Below are 27841 nucleotides of genomic sequence, written 5' to 3' on the forward strand. Positions count from 1 at the left end.
GTTGAGTCATTGTCCTGTTGAAAAACAAATTATAGTCCCACTAAATGCAAACCAGATGAGATGGCGTATCACTGCAAACTGCTGTGGGAGCCATGCTGTTTCAGTGTGCATTGACTACTAATTAAATCACTGAGGGTGTCACCAGCAAAGCACCCCCACGCCATCACACCTCCTCCTCCATAATTTACGGGTGGGAACAACACATTGCAGAGATCATCCGTTCACCTACTCTACTTCTCACAAAGACAAAGTGGTGGAACCAAAAATATCAAATTTGGACACATTAGACCAAACGGCAGATTTCCACCGGTCTAATGTCCATTGCTCGTGTTTCTTGACCCAAGCAAGTGTCTTATTCTTAATGGTGTCCTTTAGAAGTGGTTTATTTTCAGTAATGACTGTGAAGGCCTGATTCACGCAGGCTGGTAACTAATGAATTTACCCTCTTCAGCAGAGGTAACTCTGGGTCTTCCTTTCCTGTGGCGGTCCTCATTAAGAGCCAGTTTCATTATAGCGCTTGATGGTTTTTGTGACTGCACTTGAAGGCGGACAAAAACTATGGTGAAGTGGGGTCCACGTATGGCTGCTGCCCCCGTACAGAGACCAACATCATGGAAAATTTCAGAATGACAACTAAAAATACAATTTCGTAACATTAAACATTCTTGAAAATGCAAGTGTCTTACACCCTTCAAAAGATTAGAATATTGGAAATCAAACTACGTTTTCCAATTTAAAATAGCTATTACAGAGAACAGATCCCATGCTTTTGTTTGAGAAGAGCAATCAAGAACAGAAACATTTTCCGCCATGACAGTTTTTAGACTTTCACATCTGAAGGTAAAATTATGACTTACGTTCTGATATCTCACTCTTATTTCTCTTCCTGAGTATCCCATTGATCAAATGAAGTGCCGTTTTCTTTGATAAAATCCATTTTTATAGCCTAAATCTAAACATTTTGTAAACTATTTGTGCCGGGAATTCCATCTCTATCATTTTTTTACGGAGCATTCAGCGTGATTCACCCATGTAAACAATCGTTTATATAGTCATGGTGGGTTTCCGTGCATTCCTCTTGATGTTCGCAACACAGTCAAACAACATTTGTTTTTTTGCTGGGAGAATTGACCGAAGTGAGCTGATTTGAAGACAACGATAAATGACTACCTGAACCACCAATAATTTTAGCGAAGCTTCATTGATTGACTATATTTCTGCCCAATGACCACTGATCTTCTTGAAATCTAGCTGGGTAGATAGCCAATGAGCTGAGGTAAACGCCAGTATGTAAAGGTTTGGGGTTGGACAACAATTCGCACGCGCAGGGAACTCTATTTTTATTGTTGTAGTATCATCTTTCACATGTACTAGAATAGGATGCTGGAGATAATTTTGATGGATAACACAAGAGGGCAAGCCTTACTTAGGCAAATACAATACTGTATGTTAGTTATCTGTGCCTACCTCGAATCACATTCAATGCATCCATATTGAATTATATGTATTCTATTTTGTTGCCAAACTCATTAAACAATATTGCATTTCTGAAGGACAAGTTCATAAAAACTACAGTGTCTGCATAGCCTATGTGGGGCATTAGGTCATAGATAGGAAATATCATAGCAATTCATACTTTTGTCACTTATTTTACTCATGGATCCATGGATCGACTCTATACTACTAGATTAATCAATAATACTGCATGAATTGCATGATTCGATTCCATACTGCTGCAAGAATTGACTGTATAATACTTAATTAATACATTTCATAATACTGCATGAATAGATTCAAATTTTGCATGAATCGACTGTATAAATCTGCATAAATCACTGGACTCAATAATACTGCATGAATACATGCAGCACAGGGGTATATTGTCCATACTAGTGTGCCTGCCTGCCAGTTATCCAGACTGGCAGACAGACAGTGTTCTGTAAACAGCGGATTACACTGTGGCTTGTGAGATTGCCCATAAACGGACCTCCAATAATTACCTTTTAGTGTTTACCGTCTGAGCGTGTTGTGTATTTTCTGACTTGTCTAATTCAATAAGTGCTAGCAGGTATATAGTAAATCCCCGAGTCCTGTGTTGTCTGACGACTGTCAAACTCCAATTAGCTGGCAGACCTGACAGCATGGCTCCATTGTATGGAGTTCTCTCTTCCCTTCCATTTGATGGTCTCCTCTTTGTTTTCTTTATGTCAATTCTCTCTCTTATTGGGGTTAACAATTGAGTCTGAGAAGCATACCATATGTCCCAAATATCCCTGGTCAGAAGTAGTCAAAATGTAGGGAACAGGGTGCCAATTGGGACACAAACAGACTGCAAGAGTCATCAGCGGAATGTGCAGTGGGAAAGTAAAGAACACTGGGTAAAAACAAAGTACTTTAGGAGATTCTGTACACAATTGAAGAGTAGCCACTGTACATTTTATGTTGAATTATTATATTGGCTTATCATATTCTTCAATGTTTAGCAATGAACATCAGGAGTAAAACTATTCAAACTGTAGCTGTATTCATAATCAGCGTCCCAAAATGTAACCTTATTCCTACTTTTCACCAGTGCTGTGCACTAAATATGGAATAGGTTCCATTTGCATATTTCTCACTTTCTTCCCAAAGTTGCATTGTTGTTGATCCTGGTTTTCAGATTGCAGAAAATAATGAGTTTCTCCCTCAGTGTGTTGATATTAATATTCATGAATATTATGATGCTGTGTCCCTCACTGCTTGTCACTTAGGATGTGATGGCCCATGAGATATAGTGCTAAATATAAGCCTATGACACTGTAGTATCAGCAGTGCAGTAATGCTTAAAGCCAGTCACTCATCATAGTTACTTGAAGTAATGCTAATTTATTTCAAGACGATGAATAGTCTAGAAAGACGCACTTAGATGGTACATTGGACCAAACTTAGCAGAAACAAAAGTACAAGAATATATGTTGTATTGTGTTCTTGTGATGCAATGATTTCCCCTATTTGGGAGTGAGAGGCACCTTTTCATTGTAACATTTTTTTTTCATTGTACCTTTATTTAACCAGGCAAGTCACATTCTTATTTTCAATGACAGCCTGGGAACAGTGGGTTAACTGCCTGTTCAGGGGCAGAACGACAGATTTGTGCCATGTCAGCTTGGGGGTTTGAACTCACAACCTTGCGGTTACTAGTCCAACACTCTAACCACTAGGCTACCCTGCCACCCCGGAAATACCTTCCTAATGTATGATTCATGTTTTTGCTGGTCTTATAAATGCTATCCGGTTAGCTAATATTTAGAAAAACAAAAGTTTGTTAGGCTAGATACAGTATATAGATGGTTATGCTAACCTGTTTGCAATCCCTTTAACTTTGCTAGCTAGCTTCCTGGCTAGCTATAGAGGTTATTGGGTTACAACAGTTAGCTAGCTGCTGTCATTAAGTTGTTGTTTTGCTATTATCATATTTTACCTAAGCATCCTGGCATGTAAATATAACGCCATAGACACATTTAAATGTAGGCGTAGAAGCATGATGTGTTCAGAATTCCATGATCTGAACTCAAATCAAATCTTGCAGATGTTATCATAGGTGCAGCGAAATGCCTCTGCTTCTAGCCCCCATCAGCGAAGTAATACCGAACAACATAAAAAAACACACAAATAAATTATAATAAAATAATGAAAATCAAGAAATATCTGAATGAGCAATGTCAGAGTCCAGAATATACACTGCTCAAAACATAAAGGGAACACTAAAATAACACATCCTAGATCTGAATGAATGAAATATTCTTATTAAATACTTTTTCTTTACATAGTTGAATGTGCTGACAACAAAATCACACACAAATTATCAATGGAAATCAAATTTATCAACCCATGGAGGTCTGGATTTGGAGTCCCACTCAAAATTAAAGTGGAAAACCACACTACAGGCTGATCCAACTTTGATGTAATGTCCTTAAAACAAGTCAAAATTAGGCTCGGTAGTATGTGTGGCCTCCACGTGCCTGTATGACCCCCCTACAATGCCTGGGCATGCTCCTGATGAGGTGGCGGATGGTCTCCTGAGGGATCTCCTCCCAGACCTGGACTAAAGCATCCTCCAACTCCAGGACAGTCTGTGGTGCAATGGAGACATGATGTCCCAGATGTGCTCAATTGGATTCAGGTCTGGGGAACGGGCGGGCCAGTCCATAGCATCAATGCCTTCCTCTTGCTGGAACTGCTGACACACTCCAGCCACATGAGGTCTAGCATTGTCTTGCATTAGGAGGAAGCCAGGGCCAACCGCACCAGCATATGGTCTCACAAGTGGTCTGAGGATCTCATCACGGTACCTAATGGCAGTCAGGCAAACTCTGGCGAGCACATGGAGGGCTGTGCGGCCCCCCAAAGAAATGCCACCCCACACCATGACTGACCCACCGCCAAACCAGTCATGCTGGAGGATGTTGCAGGCAGCAGAACGTTCTCCACGGCGTCTCCAGACTCTGTCACGTCTGTCACATGTGCTCAGTGTGAACCAGCTTTCATCTGTGAAGAGCACAGGGCGCCAGTGGCGAATTTGCCAATCTTGGTGTTCTCTGGCAAATGCCAAACATCCTGCACGGTGTTGGGCTGTGAGCACAACCCCCACCTGTAGACGTCGGGCCCTCATACAACCCTCATGGAGTCTGTTTCTGACCGTTTGAGCAGACGGAGTATACAATCCACACAAGTGGCTCAGGTAGTGCAGCTCATCCAGGATGGCATTTGTGGCAAGAACAGCTCAAATAAGCAAAAATAAATGACAGTCCATCATTAATTTAAGACGAAGGTTTGTCAATGCGGAAAATCTTAAGAACTTTGAAAGTTTCTTCAAGTGCAGATGCAAAAACCATTAAGCACTATAAAGAGACTGACTCTCATGAGGACCACCACAGGAAAGGAAGACCCAGAATTGCCTCTGCTGCAGAGGATAAGTTAATTTGAGTTAACTGCACCTCAGATCGCATCCCAAATAAATGCTTCACAGAGTTCAAGTAACAGACACATCTCAACATCAACTGTTCAGAGGAAACAGGAAACTGCGGTAATCAGGCCTTCACGGTCAAATCTCTGCAAAGCAAACATTACTAAAGGACTCCAATAAGAAGTGGATACTTGCTCCTGCCAAGAAACACGAGCAATGGACATTAGACCAGTGGATATCTATGCTTTGTTCTGATGAGTCCAAATTTGAGATTTTCTGTTCCAAATGCTGTGTCTTTGAGACGCAGAGTAGGTGAACGGATGATCTTCGCATGTGTGGTTGCCACCACGAAGCATGTTGGAGGAGGTGTGATGGTGTGGCGGTGCTTTGCTGGTGATACTGTCGCAGATTTATTAAAAGTTCAAGGCAAATTCAAATTCAAACCAGCATGTCTATGACAGCATTCTGCAGCGATATGCCATCCCACCTGGTTTGCGACTAGTGGGACTTTCATTTGTTTTTCAACAGGACAATGACCCAACACACCTCCAGGCTCTGTAAGGGCTATTTCACCAAGAAGGAGAATGACGGAGTGCTGCATCAGATGACCTGGCCTCCACAATTGCATGATCTCAACCCAATTGAGATGGTTTGAGATGAGTTGGACCGCAGAGTGAAGGAAAAGCAGCATATGCGGGAATTCCCTCAAGACTGTTAGAAAAGCATTCCAGATGGAGCTGGTTGAGAGAATGCTTTGTTTTGTTGCTTTGTCTGGTTGAGAGAATGCTTTTCTGGTAACTACAAGATTCCATATGTGTTATTTCATAGTTTTGATGTCTAAAGAAAAACCCTTGAATGAGTAGGTGTGTCCAAACGTTTGACTGGTACTGCATTTATATATATATATATATATATATATATATATATATATATATATATATATATATGATGGCGTGTATAGACAGTAAAGACAGTATATGAATAGAAAAGGTGTGTACATCAGTAGTGATATAGGATGAGCCTCGACTAGAATGCAGTATATACATATGCAATGGGTGAAACAGTATGTAAACATTATTAAAGTGACCAGTGCTCAATAAATATATACATAGGGCAGCAGTCGCTAGGGTGCAGTGTAGAGTACTGGGTGGTAGCCTACTAGCAACAGTGACTAAGTTCAGGGCAGGCTACTGGGCGGAGACCGGCTAGTGGTGACTTCTAGATAGTAGAAGGGTGAATTGGATTTTTAAGTTTTATTTTAAGGAAACCACAGGAAAGTAATACTACAGTAGTAGGAATACTACAGTAGTAGCCACAAAATAAAACACTGTTGTAAATACCACAGTAAAGTGTGCAAAAACACATAACTTTTCTAACTATACTAAATACTACAGTAAAACCTAGCATATACCCTGCCCCCTCCCCCATATACCCTGTCCCCTCCCCCATATCCCAATTTGTGTCACCCATAAGTGAGAAACATGCTTTTGATTTGACTTTTTTTTTGCCAAGTAGACCATATATTGTGTACACTACACATTATAGAAAAGTGCAGGAATGTTGAACTACTTGAATAGAACCTATTGTGAGCTAGCTACAGATTATGGAAATTGTGGACTTTGAATATTCCTCTAGGAGAAAGCTTGCACATAATAAAGCAAAAACATTATAGTAAACACTACAGTATTGTCTGCAAAAACACTATAGTATACTACAGTATTCATTCTATAGTTAACTGTAAATACTATTATAATATAAACACTAAAATCTGCAAATACACTGGAGTGAATAGTATAGTATTTTTTATGTGGGGGTATGTTGATGTGGGTGTTGTAACATCAAATACAGGACTCATGGGTTGTCCGCTTAAAATTACCCACAGAATATGATTATTTTGATCAGACAGGGCACACCTTCAATATATCGATATACAGTAACTACTACCAATTGGGGAGAAAAAGGGGTAAGGGGGGTAAGGGGGTAAGGGGGTAAAATAATATATTGAAGGAAACACTGTACACCTACGACCTGGTCAGCATGCACTGCACCGCCACAGGAGACACTAGTGCATGATGAGACAAGGATATCCCTGATGGCCAAACCCTCCCTAACCTGGACGACACTTGTGCGCCGCCCCATCGGCCTCCCGGTGTGGCCACTTGCAAGTTACAATTAAGATAAGAAGCATTGCAGGATAAGAAGCATTAAGTACACACTCACTTTGCTAAGAATCCATTGGAATGCAAGATTCAAGATGGATGTTCTGTGCCAAACAGAGCAGTCTCTGAGCAACCATTCCTGTTAAAAAAAAATATATATATATATATATATATATATTTTACCCCCTTTTTCTCCCCAATTGGTAGTAGTTACTGTCTTGTCTCATCACCGCAACGCCCGTACGGACACGGGAGAGGCGAAGGTTGAGAGCCATGCGTACTCCGAAACACAACCCAACCAAGCCACACTGTTTCTTGACACAACACACAACCAGCCACACCAATATGTCAGAGGAAACACCGTACACCTAGCGACCTGGTCAGCATGCACTGCACCGCCACAGGAGACACTAGTGCGTGATGAGACAAGGATATCCCTGATGGCCAAACCCTCCCTAACCCGGACGACACTTGTGCGCCGCCCCATGGGCCTCCCAGTTGCGGCCGGCTGCGACAGAGCCTGTGCACGAACCCAGAATCTCTGGTGGTACGGCTAGCACTGCCTTAGACCACTGTGCCACCCGTGAGGCCCATTTATGTTGCAATATATGGTCCATACAAGAACCAAATAAGATCCAAACAAGAACGATTGAACGATTGCCTTTCAGTCTCTGAGCTAACATGCTTGTGCTAGCATTCTTGTTTTTCCATTTCCCAAATTAAGTAAATAAATTGTGAGGGATGGTAATCGTCAGCCAAGAGTATATAAACTCTGAAATCAAATGTTTGTGAATTGAATGTATCCAAGGCCAACATAGTGAGCAATAATCAAACTCTCAAGATAGTTGCTAAATGGCGTGTATTATTATTATTATTATTATAGCTAGCTTGGCTGTATATGAATATCTGTCCAGAGAGACTAATCCAAGGCAGATGTAAAAAGATGTTGAATTTAGTGTTGAATCTGTTATTTACATAAACCTGCCAACTGTACTTGCCATTTTAGTTTTTTGTACATTTCGAATTTCCTGATTGACGCTAAATGCTCTCTCCATCTCAAAAGAAATCTCTCACATGGTTTTTCCTTCTTTCTATCCACAGCTGCATTCCAATATGGACCGAGGGGAAGGTAACGTGAAGTACATTCTAACTGGAGACGGGGTGGGGAGCTTGTTTCTAATAGATGAGAACTCAGGTGACATTCACGCCACTAAGCGGTTGGACAGGGAGGAGAGGGCCATATACACACTCCACGCTAAGGTGGTGGACAAGAGGACCAACAAGACACTGGAGGCTGATACTGAATTTAACATCAAGATCCACGACATCAACGACAATGAGCCAAAGTTCTCAAAAGACATCTATTTCGCCAGTGTCCCAGAGATGTCAGATGTAGGTGAGTAAAAACAACTGCATTGTCTGAGCTGGTCCTTTTGTGGTGCTGTATTTCTATGAAGAAATGTGAATGACAATTATTTTTTAAACTTAGTTAACAAAGGCAGAGATAATGAACTGGAAATCAAATCATGTCATTGACACCATAAAATCTACAAGTAATAGTGGAAGGTTGAATCTTTAGTGAAGGTTTTGCCTCATTAGACTGAACTTAATTAAGATAATATAGATGAACAAGCAGGTAGGCATAAATACAAAAAAGCCTTAAAAAGGCAAAAGGGCAAACTGGAATACATTTCCAATTATGAGCCCACAAATTAATAGAATGTGTAATTGCAAGTTTAATAAAAACCTATTTGCCAATATGGCAAATAATCGTCACTATCGTGTTCACATAATGATGGAATCATTAACTGATTCCAGAGAGAGGATGTTGAGGTTAACAGTGGCTGGATTTGTGGCTGGAATTGTTGGAAACATTTGATGAAAGTATTGAGCAGTGGAGCTCATATACAGAACAGTTTGAATATTTTGTTCTTGCATATTACATTGATGAGGACAAAATTGTGCCTAAATTATTTAGTATTATGGGGCCAAACAAATGTAATTTCCTCCGCAGTCTGCTACAGGCAAGGTAACACAACGTGTGGAGATATTGTGGAAATACTGGGAGGACCATTTTCACCAAATCACTAGTTATTGCTGAAGGGTTCCACAGAAGGACTCAGGTATAGGGAGAATCAGAGACACGTGTTTGCTGCTGCATTAAATAGTGCACTAAATTAAATCAGTGCACTGTGCGTTTGATGTTGTAAATGACAGCATTAGAGACAGACTAGTATGTGAGCTATTGACTGAAAGTAATCGGACCTTTGCAAAACCTATTACAGTCAGTGTGTCCATGGGAATAGCTGCAAAAGAGGCTCAACAGCTGGATTCATCAGGAAATGTGCACCAAGTCGCAACTGAAAATCAGGAGAGGGAAATCAAGGCACATGCTTCCACTTTGTCAAAGCATGATATCAGGCGTCTACTTGCTGGCATAATGACATAGATTGATGAGTCTGTGGTAAAAAGGGCCCTGTCGAACGAGGTGGCAGAAACAAAAAGAGCTCAGAGAAAACGTGTAAAACTGAAAACAAGAAAGAGATATTCCAACACGGGAAAAATAGACATGTTTAGGCTGTTGAGCAAGTGACCAATTAGAAAGAGGAAGTCACACTGAATATACTGACTGTTGCTGGGGGGCTGCACGGCTACTATGTCTCTCCCTTGCTAGAGGGGCAGCCGGTGCATATAGAGATTGACACGGGCAGCTGTATCTCTTGTGTCAGACACAGTTGGACAAAAAGACACTGGAACACCTTGCATTTCAGCCAGCACACATCATATTAAAGACTTACATAGGTGAATCTGTCACCATGAGAAGCATCACTGAGGTCACAGTTCAGATAAAGGGATAAACTGAAAAAATGCCAGTCTATATTGTGAAAGGAAACTGTCCATCACTACTGGGATGTTTGTGGTTAGAGAAAATCATGCTGGACTGGCCATCAGTGCATACAATGACACATGGAGACACAGGCCTATCTTAAAGAAACATGGAGAAGTATTTAATGGAGAGCTGGGTTTCATGAAATACTGTATATTAGAGTGAAACTCAGCATTAAGCCAGACAACAAACCAAAGTTTCTGAAAACACGACCGGTACCTTATGCTATCAGACCAAAAGTCGAGGCTGACTTGGACGCTCTAGTCCAGGGTTCCCCAACTGGCGGCCAGCAGGCAGGGTTTTGTTTGCCCCCCCCCCCCCCATATTTTCTGAGGAAAAAAAATATTAACATCCCAGTAGTGATGGACATTTTTTTTAAATATTGTTGGCAATAAAAAGTTGTAAAAACACCAGGAAATCACCCCCATGTGATTTTAATGATGATATTCTGTTACCCAGTATTCCCACACATAAGATAGACATGTTTGTATACAAATTTGGCAAGTTTTGAAATCATTATGTTTTAGTCAAATATTTTATCTGTTTGAGCTTCTTGCGGTCAATTTGACGTCGACAAATATCTTATAATGTTCTAGCCCCCCTGACCATCCACTCAATAAATGTTTTTCTTCCCACAGCTGAATCTAGTTGACATTCCCTGCTCTAGTCAAAAACAAAGTCCTGGAGCCGGTCAGTGTGAGTGAACGGGCGACACCCATCGTACCAGTCCTTAACACGGATGGTGGAATCAGGATATGTGGAGACTTTTGAAAGTAACAGTTAACCCTGTGTTGTCCGCTGAACAGTATCTGCTACCATTCATCAATTTAGCCGACAGTCAAAAGCTAAATAAACCACTACCAAGCCTAGTTGCGGATGCATGTGGAAGAAATGTCAAAAGAGCTGCTGACAGTTCTGACGCAAAATGGGCTCTTCAGGTATTGCCGTGTACCGTTCGGAATCACAATAGCATTAGCGCTGTTCCAAAAGGAGATGGAACAGACCCTGAGTGGATTGCCAGAAGACCAATGCTACCTGGATGGCATCCTTGTTACTGGAAAGGAACAAAAAGGATCATCTCCTGAACTTGGATGCAACACTACAGAGATTGAAGGACTATGGACTGTGAGATTGTAAGGAGAAAAGTGTTTTCTTCCAATCCATGGTTAAATACCTTGGACACGTCATTGACACTACAGGCTTTCACAAGGCTTTGTCCAAGGTCAAGGCTATCTTGGACGCCCCAACTCCTCAGAACATAGGCCAACTACATTCTTCCTGGGGTTACTGAACAGCTATGTACACTTTCTCCCAAGCTTAGCAGCAAAGCTGAAGCTGCTGTATCCGTTGCTTTGTCAGGACAAAACATGGAAATGGACAAAACAATGCGAGGAAGTGTTGATGAAAACCAAGAAAACACTCCGTAAATCTGCACTGACAAAACTTTGACCCGTCATTGCCCATCCAAATAGCTTGGGATGCTGGTCCCTATGGTGTGGGAGAAGTCGTGTCCCATGCCTTCCGGTGAAAAGAAGCCGATCATTTTCGCATCGAGGACATTGAACAAAAGCAAAAAGGAATTATGCGGTGATAAAATGAGAAACTCTAGGCATAGTTTTTGTAGTGCGTAAGTTTCACCGCTATCCCACCCATGCACCAACAACCAACAAAATTAACAAAATATTTTTTTTTTAAAGAAAGTCGAAGGAAAACAGAAAACAGCAATGCAACAAAAAAAGACAACAAAAATCCTAACAGCAAGGCCGACTGAATATGTTTGAGTCCATGTATGGTACTATTTACATGTGTGTTTGTGTGCACGTGTATGTGCATGTGTGTGCATTTTGAATGAGAGTGTGTGTATATGCATGTGTACAAACAACTGTGTGGCATCAGCCTCAGGAAAACAGGCATTAGCTGTAACCCTGCCCCGCAGTGTCATTCAAATATACTTTTTATTTTGACTTAATTTTTTTACTTTTATCTTTGACCGTCATTCTATCCCCCGCCCAGCAACTCCACTCTCACTTGTCTCCAACTCCACATCCCAACCCTCAGCTTCCATCAGACCATCCCACCTATCTCTGCTGGCCACCCTCTTCTGATTTCTACGGAACACATATCTTTCAACTATGCTCCGATGTTTAACATTCCATTTCAATCTATCTAATCAAATAGAATCCACAGATTGCAAGTTGAAGATAAATACTTTTACTAATAGTGTTGGTTACTGTCCCAGTCTCTCCAGAGGTTTATTATTATTTCTAAAGGTATTGCATAGGTGTAAACATATATATTTGTTTTGCAAGAGATAGTACTTGTATAGCCTAAGAAAGTAGTTTTGAATGCATTTTATTGAAGGAAAACAATAACAGTCTTGAATATTTTTGGCAAAATAGTGATATATTCTTATACACTATACAATAAGGAATTCAACTACAAAATACTAGTCTTCTCCCATTTTTTAACCATTGCCCCCCCACCCACAAGATGTATAAAAAAACAACACTAAATAAGAAGAAAATAAGATAATGCAAATCAAAAATATGAAGAACATAAATCAATCGACTGTAATTAGCACATACAGGACAGTATGCAAGTGTGACTGCATGGACTTTGCAGATGCATTTCGCACATGTGCAGCACATAGTATTTGTTTTACAGTACTTATTTGGGGGGCAGAATTGTCATATCTTCTTGCCTGCCCCAGCTGCAGCCTCAGGTGGATTAGGACAGCTTTCACAAGCCCTGCAAAGGCTGCTGTATGGGGGAGGTGCTCCATCCTTTGAATGTGTGGAGTTACAGGTTCCTTTCTCAGCTGCTCCAGGAACACCCTCCTCTTGTTACACTTATCTGGCATCCAGGTAGGGTTGATTTTGTTCCATATCACAAAGGCATTGAATGAGGACACATCAATGATGTTATGGAAGATGACCAGGGGCCAGCGGGCGGTCATCCTCCTGCAGCTGTAAGTTCAAATCACCTTGTCCAGGTTGTCCACGCTTCTTTTGTTGTGGTTGTAGTCCAGGATGATGGCTGGCTTCCTGTCCTCATGATCACTGATCTCAGCCGTTTCGTGCAGTGTGCTCAAGAGGACAACATTATTGTTCCTCTGGGAGGTAATAAACTAGAGTGGTGATGGGGGTGAAGGCAAACTTTGATGGGAAGGCCTCTCTCCCCCTTGTTGCGAGGATTGCAGGGGGCTTAGGCTTGTTCTTTCTAACTGTGCCAACCACGTTGATCTTCCTCTTCAGGAGCTGCTGGCTGAGTTCATGAGAGGTGAAGAAATTGTCACACGTGACATTGTACCCCCTCAGTCGATCTGTCACATTAAGCACAACCCGCATCCCCTGGTTCTTCCATGTGTAGACTTGCATCTTCCAAGCGTAGCTGGATTGTACGTCACAGGCCACCCATATCTTGATGTCGTACTTTGCTGGCTTGCTGGACATATACTGCTGAAAGGACAGTTACCTTTTGACAAAAGAGATTACTATCAGTAATTAATATTAGTGTCCCAGAAAACAATCACATAAATCAATTATATTACAGCAATACATAATATAATTAACAGTGAAAATCACTTACATTACAGATATGAAAATACAAATGTACCTCTGAATGGAACCAGTTGCTCATCTACTGTTACTTCAGGCCCAGTGGACAGTCTATGTGTGTTTTTCTATGTTGGGGTTTTGAGTTCAGCCTAGTATGGTTCTAAATCAGAGGCAGGTGTCGTTAGTTGTCTCTGATTGAGAATCATACTTAGGTAGCATGGGTTTCCCATGGTACTGTTTCGGTTTCAGTTCATGTTCACATTTATTGTTTTTTATTTCATAGTGTTCAGTTTATATCTTATAATTAACGTTATGGACACTTACCAGGCTGAGCATTGGTCCTGAGATCCTTCTCGCTCCTACTCCTCAGAAGAGGAGGAATGCCATTACAATGTCCTGGGCATGGGCTCCTGCATGTCTTGTGGGCCCTGGGGTCACCCTTATGACATTGTGTGATGCCATCCTGCCCTGGTTGTCATATGGTGACAAGGACCATGATGATTTGCTGTTCTTTGGCAAAAATGTCTGTCATTCAGCTTGGGGGATTTCTTCTTCATCTGAAGATGATGCATCATGCTCTGGGTTGTAATTCTTCCCCATCTTCTTCTTCTTCTTCCTCTTCTAAATCATTGTTCTCTTGTTCCTCCTGGAGATCTGAAAAAAATCAGATCTATGACCTGTTGGGCACTGAAACGTGCACATATGACTTCAACAAAGAGAGAACTGGGGGACTGTAATCTGAACCACCTGTATAGCCTCTGACTCCATTCCCCATTAGTAAACAATGCTTCAATACATTTTTATTTAGTCAGAAATGTTGTTTATTTTGACTGAACTTGAGTCATGTGTGGGGAGAGGGGAGATGCTGCACAAGCACAAGAAAGTTTTCGACTTGTCTGTTTTTAATCAGTAGCACGCAATCTCAACTTCCCATTGTGTGTGTGTGTGTGTGTGTGTGTGTGTGTGTGTGTGTGTGTGTGTGTGTGTGTGTGTGTGTGTGTGTGTGTGTGTGTGTGTGTGTGTGTGTAAATGAGTTTATAACTGACAGGTAGATACACTTACTTCAAACCCTAGCTAACAACACTGAACAAAATGTAAAAGTAATATGCAACAATTTGAAATTACAGTTCATATAAGAAAATTTGTCAATTGAAGTAAATTAATTAGGCCTTAATCTATGGATTTCACATGACTGTGTAGGGGCACAGCCACTTGAGTTGGGTTCCCCATTATGGATATGTGCATGATCTCTATCTTCTCCTCCACAGGCACGTCAGTTATACAAGTCACCGCGACAGATGCTGACGATCAAACATACGGGAACAGTGCCAAGCTTGTGTACAGTATTCTACAGGGTCAACCCTATTTCTCAGTGGATTCAGACAATGGTAAAATATCCCCAACAAGCAAATGGGCATGCAAACACTTGAAATGAGGTATCTTGTGTGCATATTATCTCTCTGCAAAAAAAGACTCAGCAGCACTCAGTATGGGGTATTTTTTTGTGAATGAGAAGTGAGTTGAGGTGAATCAAAGGTTTCCTCTCTTGAATCAAGCAATGATAATTTATTTGTGGGTTAATGTCTGCCGTGAACTGTTGGTGTGGTGTAAATAGAGCTGAAGTCCGAAGTTTACATACACCTTAGCCAAAAACATTTAAACTCAGTTTTTCAAAATTCCTGACATTTAATCCTAGTAAAAAATCCATGCCTTAGGTCAGTTAGGATCACCACTTTTATTTTAAGAATGTGAAATGTCAGAATAATAGTTGATAGAATGATTTCTTTCAACTTTAGTTTCTTTCATCACATTCCCAGTGGGTCAGAAGTTTACATACATTAAATTAGTATTTGGTAGCATTGTTTAACTTGGGTCAAATGTTTCAGGTAGCCTCCCACAAGCTTCCCACAATAAATTGGGTGAATTTTGTCCTATTCCTCCTGACAGAGCTGGTGTAATTGAGTCAGGTTTGTAGGCCTCCTTGCTCGCACACAGTTCGCACAATTCTGCCCACAAATTTTCTATAAGATTAAGGTCAGGGCTTTGTGATGGCAACTCCAATACCTTGACTTTGTTGTCCTTAAGCCATTTTTCCACAACTTTGGAAGTATGCTTGGGGTCATTGTCCATTTGGAAGACTCATTTATGACCAAGCTTTAACTGATGTCTTGAGATGTTGCTTCAATATATCAACATCATTTTCCTACCTCATGATGCCATCTATTTTGTGAAGTGCACCAGTGCTTCCTGCTGCAAAGCACCCCCACAATATCATGCTGCCACCCCGTGCTTCATGGTTGGGATGGTATTCTTCGGCTTCAAAGCCTCCTCCTTTTTCTCCAACCATAATGATGGTCATTATGGCCAAACAGTTATATTTTTGTTTCATCAGACCAGAGGACATTTCTCCGCGTGTACAGTTGCAAACCATAGTCTGGCTTTTTGTGGAGGTTTTGGAGCAGTGGCTTCTTCCTTGCTGAGCAGCCTTTCAGGTTATGTCGACATAGGACTCATTTTTACTGTGGATACAGATACTTTTGTACCTTTTTCCTCCAGCATCGTCACAAGGCCTTTTGCTGTTGTTCTGGGATTGATTTGCACATTTCGCACCAAAGTACATTCATCTCTAGGAACATAATCCGTCTCCTTCCTGAGTGGTATGACTGCTGCGTGGTCCCCTGGTGTTTACACTTGCATATTATTGTTTGTACAGATGAACGTGGTACCTTCAGGGGTTTGGAAATTGCTCCCGAGAATGAACCAGACTTGTGGAGGTCTACAATTGTTTTTCTGAGGTCTTCGATGATTTCTTTTGATTTTCCCATGTTGTCAAGCAAAGAGGCACTGAGTTTGAAGGTAGGCTTTGAAATACATCCACAGGTACACCTCCAATTGACTCAAATGATGTCAATTAGCCCATCAGAATCTTCTAAAGCCATGACATCGTTTTCTGGAATTTTCCAAGCTGTTTAAAGGCACAGTCAACTTAGTGTATGTAAACTTCTGACCTACTGGAATTGTGATACAGTGAAATATTCTGTCTGTAAACAATTTTACATAAAAGTATGTGTCATGCACAAAGTAGATGTCCTAACCGACTTGCCAAACTATAGTTTGTTAACAATAAATTTGTGGAGTGGTTGAAAAATATGTTTTAATGACTCCAACCTAATTGTATGTAAACTTCCGACTTCAGCTGTATACATTGGTGTTCAGCTTTTGATGCCTTCATTTAATAACTCAACAAGATTTGTAATATGTTGTGTTCATACTTATTACTGGCAATACAGATGATTGTTTATTCAAAATTAAGTAGATCTGGTCATTGTAAATGATTTTTAACTCATGTTAAACCTGACCAATCATACACCAGTCGTACTTATTTATACTGATAGTAGTCTATTTTCTTACTCAGGTACTATCAGGACAGCCCTGCCCAACATGGACAGGGAGACGAAGGAGAACTACCAGGTTGTGATCCAGGCTAAAGACATGGCTGGCCAGATGGGGGGACTATCAGGGACCACCACCGTCAGCATCACTCTCTCTGATGAGAACGACAGCCCACCCCGCTTTGCCAACCGTAAGACTCAATTCCGCTCTTCTTGTTGACCTGTTTTTCATTTAGGCACACACAATGCTGTACTGTACAGTACATGTATGTGCTTTATAACTGTGCAAAAGTTTATTCTAGCTTGTAGGCCTATCAACAATAACTTATGATCTCTGAACTAGTCAATGTCGGATAAGGTTTTAAGACATAACCAATAAGCTTTTTCCTACCACTGTACTGAACCTTTAATGTCCTTTCAAAAAGCAAATGTTGTTCTATGTACTGTATGTAGCCTATGGTTAGGACTGGCATCATAGTCCCAAAGACAACCATTTGTACGAAATAATCCTTTCTGAAGGATTCCCACAACTAATGATTGTGGACTTCAGGAAACAGCAGAGGGAACACCCCCCTATCCACATTGATGGGACAGTAGTGGAGAGGGTAGTAAGTTTTAAGTTCCTCGGCATACACATCACAGACAAACTGAATTGGTCCACCCACACAGACAGCATCGTGAAGAAGGCGCAGCAGCGCCTCTTCAACGTCAGGAGGCTGAAGAAATTCGGCTTGTCACCAAAAGCACTCACAAACTTTTACAGATGCACAATCGAGAGCATCCTGTCGGGCTGTATCACCGCCTGGTACGGCAACTTGTCCGCCCACAACCGTAAGGCTCTACAGAGGGTAGTGAGGTCTGCACAACGCATTACCGGGGGCAAACTACCTGCCCTCCAGGACACCTACACCACCAGATGTCACAGGAAGGCCATAAAGATCATCAAGGACAACAACCACCCGAGCCACTGCCTGTTCACCCCGCTATCATCCAGAAGGCGAGGTCAGTACAGGTGCATCAAAAAGCTGGGACCGAGAGACTGAAAAACAGCTTCTATCTCAAGGCCATCAGACTGTTAAACAGCCACCACTAACATTGAGTGGCTGCTGCCAACACACTGACTCGACTCCAGCCAATTTAATAATGGGAATTGATGGGAAATGATGTAAAATATATCACTAGCCACTTTAAACAATGCTACCTAATATAATGTTTACATACCCTACATTATTCATCTCATATGTATATGTATATACTGTACGCTATATCATCTACTGCATCTTTATGTAATACATGTATCACTAGCCACTTTAACTATGCCACTTTGTTTACATACTCATCTCATATGTATATACTGCACTCAATACCATCTACTGTATCTTGCCTATGCCGCTCTGTACCATCACTCACTCATATATCTTTATGTACATATTCTTATCCCCTTACACTTGTGTCTATAAGGTAGTAGTTTTGGAATTGTTAGCTTGATTACTTGTTGGTTATTACTGCATTGTCGGAACTAGAAGCACAAGCATTTCGCTACACCCACATTAACATCTGCTAACCATGTGTATGTGACAAATACATTTGGATTTGATTTGATAATGACAACGTTGCCAGACATTCCCACACAAGGAAATTTACACAAAAAATGGCAGTGCTTATTCTGTTCTTTTTTTTAAATCATAGTTTTTCCTCATCTCCCCAGATACATTTCGTCTGAGCACTCTGGAGTCAGCTGAAGTAGGAGCTGCCATAGGTCGGATCAAGGCTAACGATGCGGATGTGGGGCGGAATGCTGAGATGCAGTATAGCATCGTCGACCGAGACGGACAGGACATATTCACCATCATCACTGACCAAAATACACAGGAGGGCATTATCAGAGTGAAAAAGGTAGCCCCTAAACTCCTGAGTGCAACGTTCTCATGTTGTAATCGCCTATGACCCCACTGCTTCAAATCACAAGATACCACTTTGTGTGCAGACAGAGTGATCCTCTCTCTGAACTAAAACCGTCTTCTATTATTATCATCATCTTCACGAAAGTACTTAATTATTTTCACTGTCAAGAGACCCTTATTCCTCCTTGGGATTTGAATAAAGAGTCTGAGACTTTTGAAATCCAGGTTTAGCTTTTCCTTTCTTAGCCAGGGCCATGCTTTTCAGAGCCTCAGCGAATTATGTAAATTGAAGAACCTAAGTGGTGCGTATGTTCTGAATACACAGGCTCAGATGAAAAATGATAGCAGTCCTGATACCATTTCTGTCAAGCCGTCTATGCATTCAGTTTGACGCAACTTTCGATAAATCTAACATATGCACCACACCGAACGCACTGCAACTGCCTCGACAACTCAATGCTGCAAGGGAAACACAGCATTTCATTGGAAATTAATGTAATTCTGGTGTACCAAAATGCAATGACGCTCTCGGTGTATTCGAAGCATTAGACCACTGCGCCACTCGGGAGCCCATCATACAGTTTGCGCCATTCAAATAGACTTACACCTAAATGGCACCCAATTAAATCCAAAAATGTGCTGACATGTTAACAAACAACATATCCTAAAAACAGGATACTTTGAAGTAAAATGGTCAATATTTAATGGATAATCAGGCTACTCACAACTGCTCTCCAGGAGTTTCACCCCGTGGGATAAATTGTCATGATCATTGGTTTCTAGTTTGTTTCCGTCAATTGTTGATGATCTGACACAGCGAGAAAAAAATTACTTCTACCTTTCCCGCTATGTAAACACATTGCAAATAGGCTCAGGATAACTCCTGATGTACAGTAGCTGGGTAGATGATATTCAGAGCAGCCAAATTGATTGGTCACAGGAATCAACATCAACATCTTTTGGATGTCTTTTTTTGGTCCTGTCCAAAAAAGCAGTCTTTTTTTGGTCCGGTCTGGACCATCCTTGATTTGACCCAAACATAAACATCTACAGTATGTTTAGTTCAGATTTGGTCCAAACAGATAAATTATTTCTTTTCAACTTTCATTCAGAGCTGAAAATGTACATAATTTCAACATCCGGAAAATACATATTTTCAACTTCGATTCAGAACTGAAAATAAACCTGATTTCAATGTCTGAAGACGTCTTTTCGACTTTCATTCAAAACCTATCTTCAATTTCTGGAAAATGCATATTTTAGAAATATTTTTAACGTAATTTTGCTTACTGAGACTTTTCTTGTTTTGCAAGATACAGCAATAATTTTGTCTTTCCTTGGGTGGCCTAAAGATATTTACACGGTTATCAAAATGTCCCACCATGGTTAGCCTACACGAAACAAAGCCTTTATTTGAAGTGTTTCTAAAATCCCCTATGGGAAAAATTAATGGTGGAAAAGCGATTGGAACCATTTCCTTGTTTGACCATGAAGTTGACCATGAAAACTGTTCGCTGCTCTGGCTCCCCAATGGTGGAACAAACTCCCTCACGACGCCAGGACAGCGGAGTCAATCACCACCTTCCGGAGACACCTGAAACCCCACCTCTTTAAGGAATACCTAGGATAGGATAAAGTAATCCTTCTCACCCCCCCTCCCCCCCTTAAAATATTTAGATGCACTATTGTAAAGTGGTTGTTCCACTGGATGTCATAAGGTGAATGCACCAATTTGTAAGTCGCTCTGGATAAGAGCGTCTGCTAAATGCCTTAAATGTAATGTAATGTAAATGTACGTTTTATGGTTATTATGACTCGTACTGTGGTACTCTATATTGGACCATTAAAACAGGAGTTGCAAAGGTCCAGTGCACTTCTTTTGTGACTAACTTTGAATTTAATTTTTTGTATTATTATTTATTTTAGGGGGGTGCAACAGCATCCTCAGCACCCCTACTTCCTATTGCTATGGAATGAACGCCAGGGTTAGAAACATTATGAGGAGACTACCTAAACTTAAACAACCATTTCAGTAATGGGTGCAAAAAAATCTAACTGATTGGATAAGTCTAGAAAGAGAAATGTAATTTATCTTCATATCTGCAATGTGATTGGTCAATAATCTAACACATCTAGGGTGTGTTGTATGGTTTTCAGTTTTTACACATTAATTGCAGTAATTGACAAAAAGTATTTTGAAACATGTAAAAAAAATAATGTGGCGTCAACTTAACACAACATGTCATCCCTAACTAGACACAAGGATGTGTTAAAAAGAGACCACATTTTCTAAGACTGTAGGCATTGAGAATGAACAATATAAACCTGAATAGTGTATAAAGATACAGTGCTTTGCAAAATATAAATCCCCCTTGGTGTTTTTCCTAATTGTGGCATTACAACCTGTGATTGAAATTGATTTTTATTTGGATTTCATGTAATGGACATACGCAAAATAGTCCAAATTGGTGAAGTGAAATGTAAAAAAATTACTTCTTTCAAAAAATGAAACAAAACTGGCGCATGCATGTGTATTAACCCCCTTTGCTATGAATCCCCCAAATAAGATCTTGTGAAACATATTACCTTCAGAAGTCATATAATTAGTTTTAAAAAAGTCCAACTGTGTGAAATATAAGTGTCACATGATCTGTCACAGGATCTCAGTATATATAGACCTGTTCTGAAAGGCCCCAGAGTCTGCAACACCACTAAGCAAGGGCTACCACCAAGCAAGCGGAACCATGAAGACCAAGGAGCTCTCCAAACAGGTCAGGGACAAAGTTGTGGAGAAATACAGATCAGGGTTGGGTTATAAAAAAATATCAGAAACTCTGAACATCCCACAGAGCACCATTAAATCCATTATTATTATTTTTTAAGAATATGGCTCAACAACAAACCTGGCAAGAGAGAGCCGCCCACCAAAACTGACGGACCAAGCAAGGAGGGCATTAATCAGAGATGCAACAAAGAGACCAAAGATAACCCTGAAGGAGATGCAAAGCTCCACAGCGGAGATTGGTGTCCATAGGACCACTTTAAGCCATACACTCCACAGAGCTGGGCTTTACGGAAGAGTGGCCAGGAAAAGCCATTGTTTTTAAAAAAAACAATGAAACATGTTTGGTGTTCGCCAAAAGGCATGTGGGAGACTCCCCAAACATATGGAAGAAGGTACTCTGGTCAGATAAGACAAAAATGTTGCTTTTTGGCCATCAAGGTAAACGCTATGTCTGGCGCAAACCCAACACATTTCATCACTCCGAGAACACTATCCCCACAGTGAAGCATGGTGGTGGCAGCATCATGCTTTGGGGATGTTTTTCATCGGCAGGAACTGGGAAACTGGTCATAATTGAAGGAATGATGGATGGAACTAAATACAGGGAATTCTTGAGGGAAACCTGTTTCAGTCTTCCAAAGATTTGAGACTGGGATGGCAGTTCACCTTCCAGCAGGACAATGACCATAAGCATACTGCTAAAGAAACACTCAAGTGGTTAAATTTTTTATGGCTGGGGGCAGTATTGAGTAGCTTGGATGAATAAGGTGCCCAGAGGTGCCCTGCTACCTGGTCCCAGAAGCTAATATATACATATCATTAGTATATTTGGATAGAAAACACTCTGAAGTTTCTAAAACAGTTTGAATGTTTTCTGTGAGTATAACAGAACCCATATGGCAGGCAAAAACCTGAGAAATAAATCTAATCAGGAAGTGGGAAATCTGAGGTTGGTCGTTTTTCTACTCATTCCCTATTGAAGATACAGTGGGATATTGGTCATGTTGCACTTCCTAAGGCTTCCACTAGATGTCAACAGTCTTTAGAACCTTGGTTGATGCCTCTACTGTGAAGGAGGGGGGAATGAGAGGGAAATGAGTCAGAGGTCTGCCAGAGAGCCACGAGCTGGTGACGCTCGTTCACTTGAGTGCGAGCTCTGTTCCTTTACATTTCTACAGACAAAGGAATTCTCCGGTTGGAACATTATTGAAGATTTATGTTAAAAACATCCTAAAGATTGATTCTATACTTCGTTTGACATGTTTCTACGGACTGTAACCAAACTGACTTTTCGTCTGTTCCTAGTGAACGCGCTTCATGAATTTTGATATGTGAACTGAACGCGCTAACAAAAGGAGCAATTTGGACATAAATTATGGACATTATCGAACAAAACAAACATTTATTGTGGAACGGGGATTACTGGGAGTGCTTTCTGATGAAAATCATCAAAGGTAAGTGAATATTTATGTTATTTTTTACTTCTGTTGACTCCAACATGGTGGATATCTGCTTGGGTTATTTTGGTCTCTGAGCACCGTACTGAATTTTTGCATGGTTTGCTCTTTACGTAATTTTTTTTTAAATATGACACAGCGGTAACATTAAGGAGAAGTGTATCTACAGTTCCATGTATAACACTTGTATTTTCATTAACATTTATGATGAGTAATTTCTGTAAATTGATGTGGCTCTCTGCAAAATTATCGGATGTTTTTGGAACTACTGAACATAATGCGGCAACTTATACTGATATTCTTTTATATAAATATGATCTTTATCGAACAAAACATAGTCTTATGATGAAGATCAAAGGTTAGTGATTAATTCTTAATTAATTAATTAATTCTTAATCTCTTTCTGATTTTTATGACTCTGACCAAACATAATCGTTTGTGGTGCTTTCACTGTAAAGTCTATTTGAAATCGGACACTGTGGTGGGATTAACAAGAAGTGTATCTTTAAAATGGTGTGAAATACTTGTATGTTTGAGGAATTTTAATTATGAGATTTCTGTTGTTTGAATTTGGCACCCTGCACTTTCACTGGCTGTTGTCATATCGATCCCGTTAGCGGGATCTCAGCCATAAGAAGTTTTAAGGGGAACATTTAAATGTCTTGGAATGGCCTAGTCAAAGCCCAGACCTCATTCAAATTAAGAATCTGTGGTATGACTTAAAAGATTGCTGTACACCAGCGGACCTATTCAACTTAAAGGAGCTGGATCAGTTTTGCCTTGAAGAATGGGCAAAAATCCCAGTGGCTAGACGTGCCAAGCTTATAGAGACCTACCCCAAGAGACTTGCAGCTGTAATTGCTGCAAAATGTGGCTCGACAAAGCATTGACTTTAAAGGTGAATAGTTATGCACGCTCAAGTTTTCAATTTTTTGTCTTATTTCTTGTTTTTTTTTCACAATAAAAGATAGTTTTCATCTTCAAAGTGGAAGGGGTGTTGTGTACATCAAATGATACAAATCCCCCCGAAAATCTAAATGGGAAAAATGCCAAGGGGGGTGAATACTTTTGAAAGCCACTGTAGGTGGGGGAACTCCACTATATTTTACTCATTCACTCATTTTTACTTCAACCAAGAATCCACCAAGTTTATCAATTAAAGTGTAAGCCTACAGTATTGAAAGGACTTACAGTTAGAATAGTATATTCATTCTATTGAATAATTATTGTTTCATCTGTTTCATTTTCTTCATAGCAACTGGATTATGAGAGAAAAAAGACATTCTCATTTAAAGTGGAGGTGACCAACACCTATCTGGATCCCAGGTTCATGTACAGTCCCAACCCTCCATTCAAAGATGACGCAATGGTGCGGGTGACAATAGAGGATGTGGACGAGCCGCCAGTTTTCAGCAGGAACCCTTACATCATCGAGGTGCATGAGGATACAGCCGCTGGTAGCTTTGTTGGTGTGGTGTCAGCCAAGGACCTCGATGCTGACAACAACCCAGTCAAGTAAGTGATTGTGTGATGAGGGTCACGCTGCTTGCTTAACAGTATAAAGCTAACAATTCAATGGCACATGTGGAGGAATGTCATGCAGAGGAGCGATGCTACTAATCCAACTCGGTTACACATATTATACTGAACTAATCTGTATCAGCATCTTTTTTATATATGCTGTTCATTCAGAGGATTAAGTTTACATATACCTTAGCCAAATACATTTAAACTCAGTTTTTCAAAATTAATACTTGTAAAAAATACCCTGTTTTAGGTCAGTTAGGATCACCACTTAATTTTAAGAATGTGAAATGTCAGAATAATAGTAGAGTGATTAATTTCAGCTTTTATTTCTTTCATCACATTCCCAGTGGATCAGAAGTTTACATAAACTCAATTAGTATTTGATAGCATTGCATTTAAATTGTTTAACTTAGGTCAAACATTATGGGTAGCCTTCCACAAGCTTCCCACAATAAGTTGGGTGAACTGAGTCAGGTTTGTAGGCCTCCTTGCTCACACACGCTTTTACAGTTCTACCCACACATTTTCTATATGATTGAGGTCAGGGCTTTGTGATGGCCACTCCAATACCTTGACTTTGTTGTCCTTAAGCCATTTTCCCACAACTTTGGAAGTATGCTTGTGATCATTGTCCATTTGGAAGACCCATTTGTGACCAAATGGGTCTTTGTGATGTCTTGAGATGTTGCTTCAATATATCCACATAATTTTCCTACCTCATGATGCCATCTATTTTGTGAAGTGCACCAGTGCCTCCTGCAGCAAAGCACACACACAACATGATGCTGACACCCACGTGCTTCACAGTCGGGATGGTGTTCTTTGGCTTGCAAGCCTCCCCCTTTTTCCTCCAAACATAACCATTTTTACAATGGCCAAACAGTTATATTTTTGTTTCATCTGACCAGAGGACATTTCTCCAAAAAGTATGATCTTTGTCCCCATCTGCAGTTGCAAACCGTAGTCTGACTTTTTTATGGCGGTTTTGGAGCAGTGGCTTATTCCTTGCTGAGTGGCCTTTCAGGTTATGTCAGTATTGGACTCTCGTTTTACTGTGGATATAGATACTATATATATATAGATACTTTTGTACCTTTTTCCTCCAGCATCCTTTGCCGTCCTTTGCCGTCCTTTGCCGTTGTTCTGCGATTGATTTGCACTTTTCTCACCAAAGTAATTCATCTCTAGGAGACAGAATGCGTCTCCTTCCTGAGTGGTATGACGGCTGCGTGGTCCCATGGTGTTTATACTTGCATATTATTGTTTGTACATATGAAAGTGGTACCTTCAGGCATTTGGAAATTGCTCCCAAGTATGAACCAGACTTGTTGAGGTCTACAATTGTTTTTCTGAGGTCTTGGCTGATTCATTTTGATTTTCCCATGATGTCAAGCAAAGAGGCACTGAGTTTGAAGGTAGACATTGAAATACATTGACAGGTACACCTCCAATTGACTCAAAGTATGCCAACTAGCCTATCAGAATCTTCTAAAGCCATGATATCATTTTCTTGAATTTTCCAAGCTGTTTAAAGGCACAGTCAACTTCTGACACACTGGAATTGTGATACAGTGAATTATAAGTGAAATAATCTGTCTGTAAACAATTGTTGGAAAAATGACGTGGGTCATGCAAAGTAGATGTCCTAACTGACTTGTCCAAACTACAGTTTGTTAAAAATAAATGTTTGGAGTTTTTGGAAAAAAAATGTAAACTTCCGACTTCAACTGTATTTGAGAATCCTATTCATTGACTACAGCTCAGCATTTAACACCATAGTGCCCACAAAGCTTATCACTAAGCTAAGGATCCTGGGACTAAACACCTCCCTCTGCAACTGGATCCTGGACTTCCTGACGGGCCACCCCAGGTGGTAAGGATAGGCAACAACACATCTGCCATGCTGATCATCAACACTGGAGCCCTTCACGGGTGCATGCTTATTCCCCTCCTGTTCTTCCTGTTCACCCACACTGCAGTGTGGTGCCAAGACAACAACCTCTCCCTTAATGTGAGCAAGACAAAGGAGCGGATCGTGGACTACAGGAAAAGGAGGGCTGAATAGGTCCCCATTAACATCGACAGGGTTGCAGTGGAGCGGGTCAAGAATTTCAAGTTCCTTGGTGTCCACATCACCATCAAACTATCATGGTCCAAACCCACCAAGACACTTGTGAAGAGAGCACGACAACACCTTTTCCCCCTCAGGAGACTGAAAAGATTTGGCATGTGTCCCCAGATCCTCAAAAAGTTCTACAACTGCACCATTGAGAACATCCTGGCCCATTGCATCACCACCTGGTATGGTAACTGCTCGGCACCTGAACGTAAGGCGCTACAGAGGGTATTGCGAACGGCCCAGTACATCATTGAGGGCAAGCTTCCTGCCATCCAGGACATACATATTAGCCGGTGTCATAGGAAGGCTCAAAAAATTGTCAAAGACTCCAATTTCACAAGTCATAGACTGTTCTCTCTGCTACCGCACGACAAGTGGTACCGGAGCACCAAGTGTAGGTCCAAAAGGCTCCTTAACAGCTTCTACCCCCAAACCATAAGACTACTGAACAAATAATCAAATGGTCAACCGGACTATTTACATTGACATTATCTGTGCATAGTCACTTAACCCCTACCTACATGTAGAAATTACATTGACTAACCTGTAACCTCACACATTGACTCTGTACCGGTACCTCCTCTATATAACTTCGTTATTTTTACTTTTTATTTAGCTTTATACTTTAGTTTATTTAGTAAATATTTCCCTAACTCTATTTCTTGAACTGCATTGTTGGTTAAGGGTTTGTAAATAAGCATTTCACAGTAAGGTCTAAACCTATTGTATTTGGCGTATGTGACAAATAAAATTTGATTTCATCCTTTTTTGCATTCACTCTCTTGCACTGACTATGCACTCACTGGATTCTACCCAAACATTCACATATACTAAAATTCTGAGGATATACCCGCCCTATATCAGCTTTCTGGTCACGATAGCACCACCCACTCGTAGCATACGCTCCAGCAGGTATATCTCACTGGTCACCCCCAAAGCCAATTCCTCCTTTGGACGCCTTTCCTTCCAGTTCTCTGCTGCCACTGACTGGAACGAACTGCAAAAATCACTGAAGCTAGAGATTCCTACCTCCTCGCTAGCTTTAAGAACCAGCTTTCAGAGCAGCTCACAGATCACTGCACCTGTTCAGAGCCCATCTATATACAGCC

The 27841-nt window shown here is 40.8% G+C and overlaps 1 protein-coding gene across 1 annotated transcript in view; it reads left to right on the forward strand.

Annotated features, from left to right (window-relative positions):
• The window catches only part of LOC123990191 (cadherin-10-like), a 60612-nt gene that overhangs the window by 16306 nt on the left and 16465 nt on the right, over window positions 1-27841 (forward strand). The window contains exons 3-7 of the mRNA XM_046290763.1: window positions 8206-8500; window positions 14817-14936; window positions 16964-17131; window positions 18649-18836; window positions 24342-24601. Of these exons, the coding sequence (XP_046146719.1) occupies window positions 8206-8500; window positions 14817-14936; window positions 16964-17131; window positions 18649-18836; window positions 24342-24601 (1031 nt within the window). The remainder of the gene's footprint in view (window positions 1-8205; window positions 8501-14816; window positions 14937-16963; window positions 17132-18648; window positions 18837-24341; window positions 24602-27841) is intronic.

Source organism: Oncorhynchus gorbuscha, linkage group LG12, assembly GCF_021184085.1.
Source record: "Oncorhynchus gorbuscha isolate QuinsamMale2020 ecotype Even-year linkage group LG12, OgorEven_v1.0, whole genome shotgun sequence".
NCBI classification, from domain to species: Eukaryota; Metazoa; Chordata; class Actinopteri; order Salmoniformes; family Salmonidae; genus Oncorhynchus; species Oncorhynchus gorbuscha.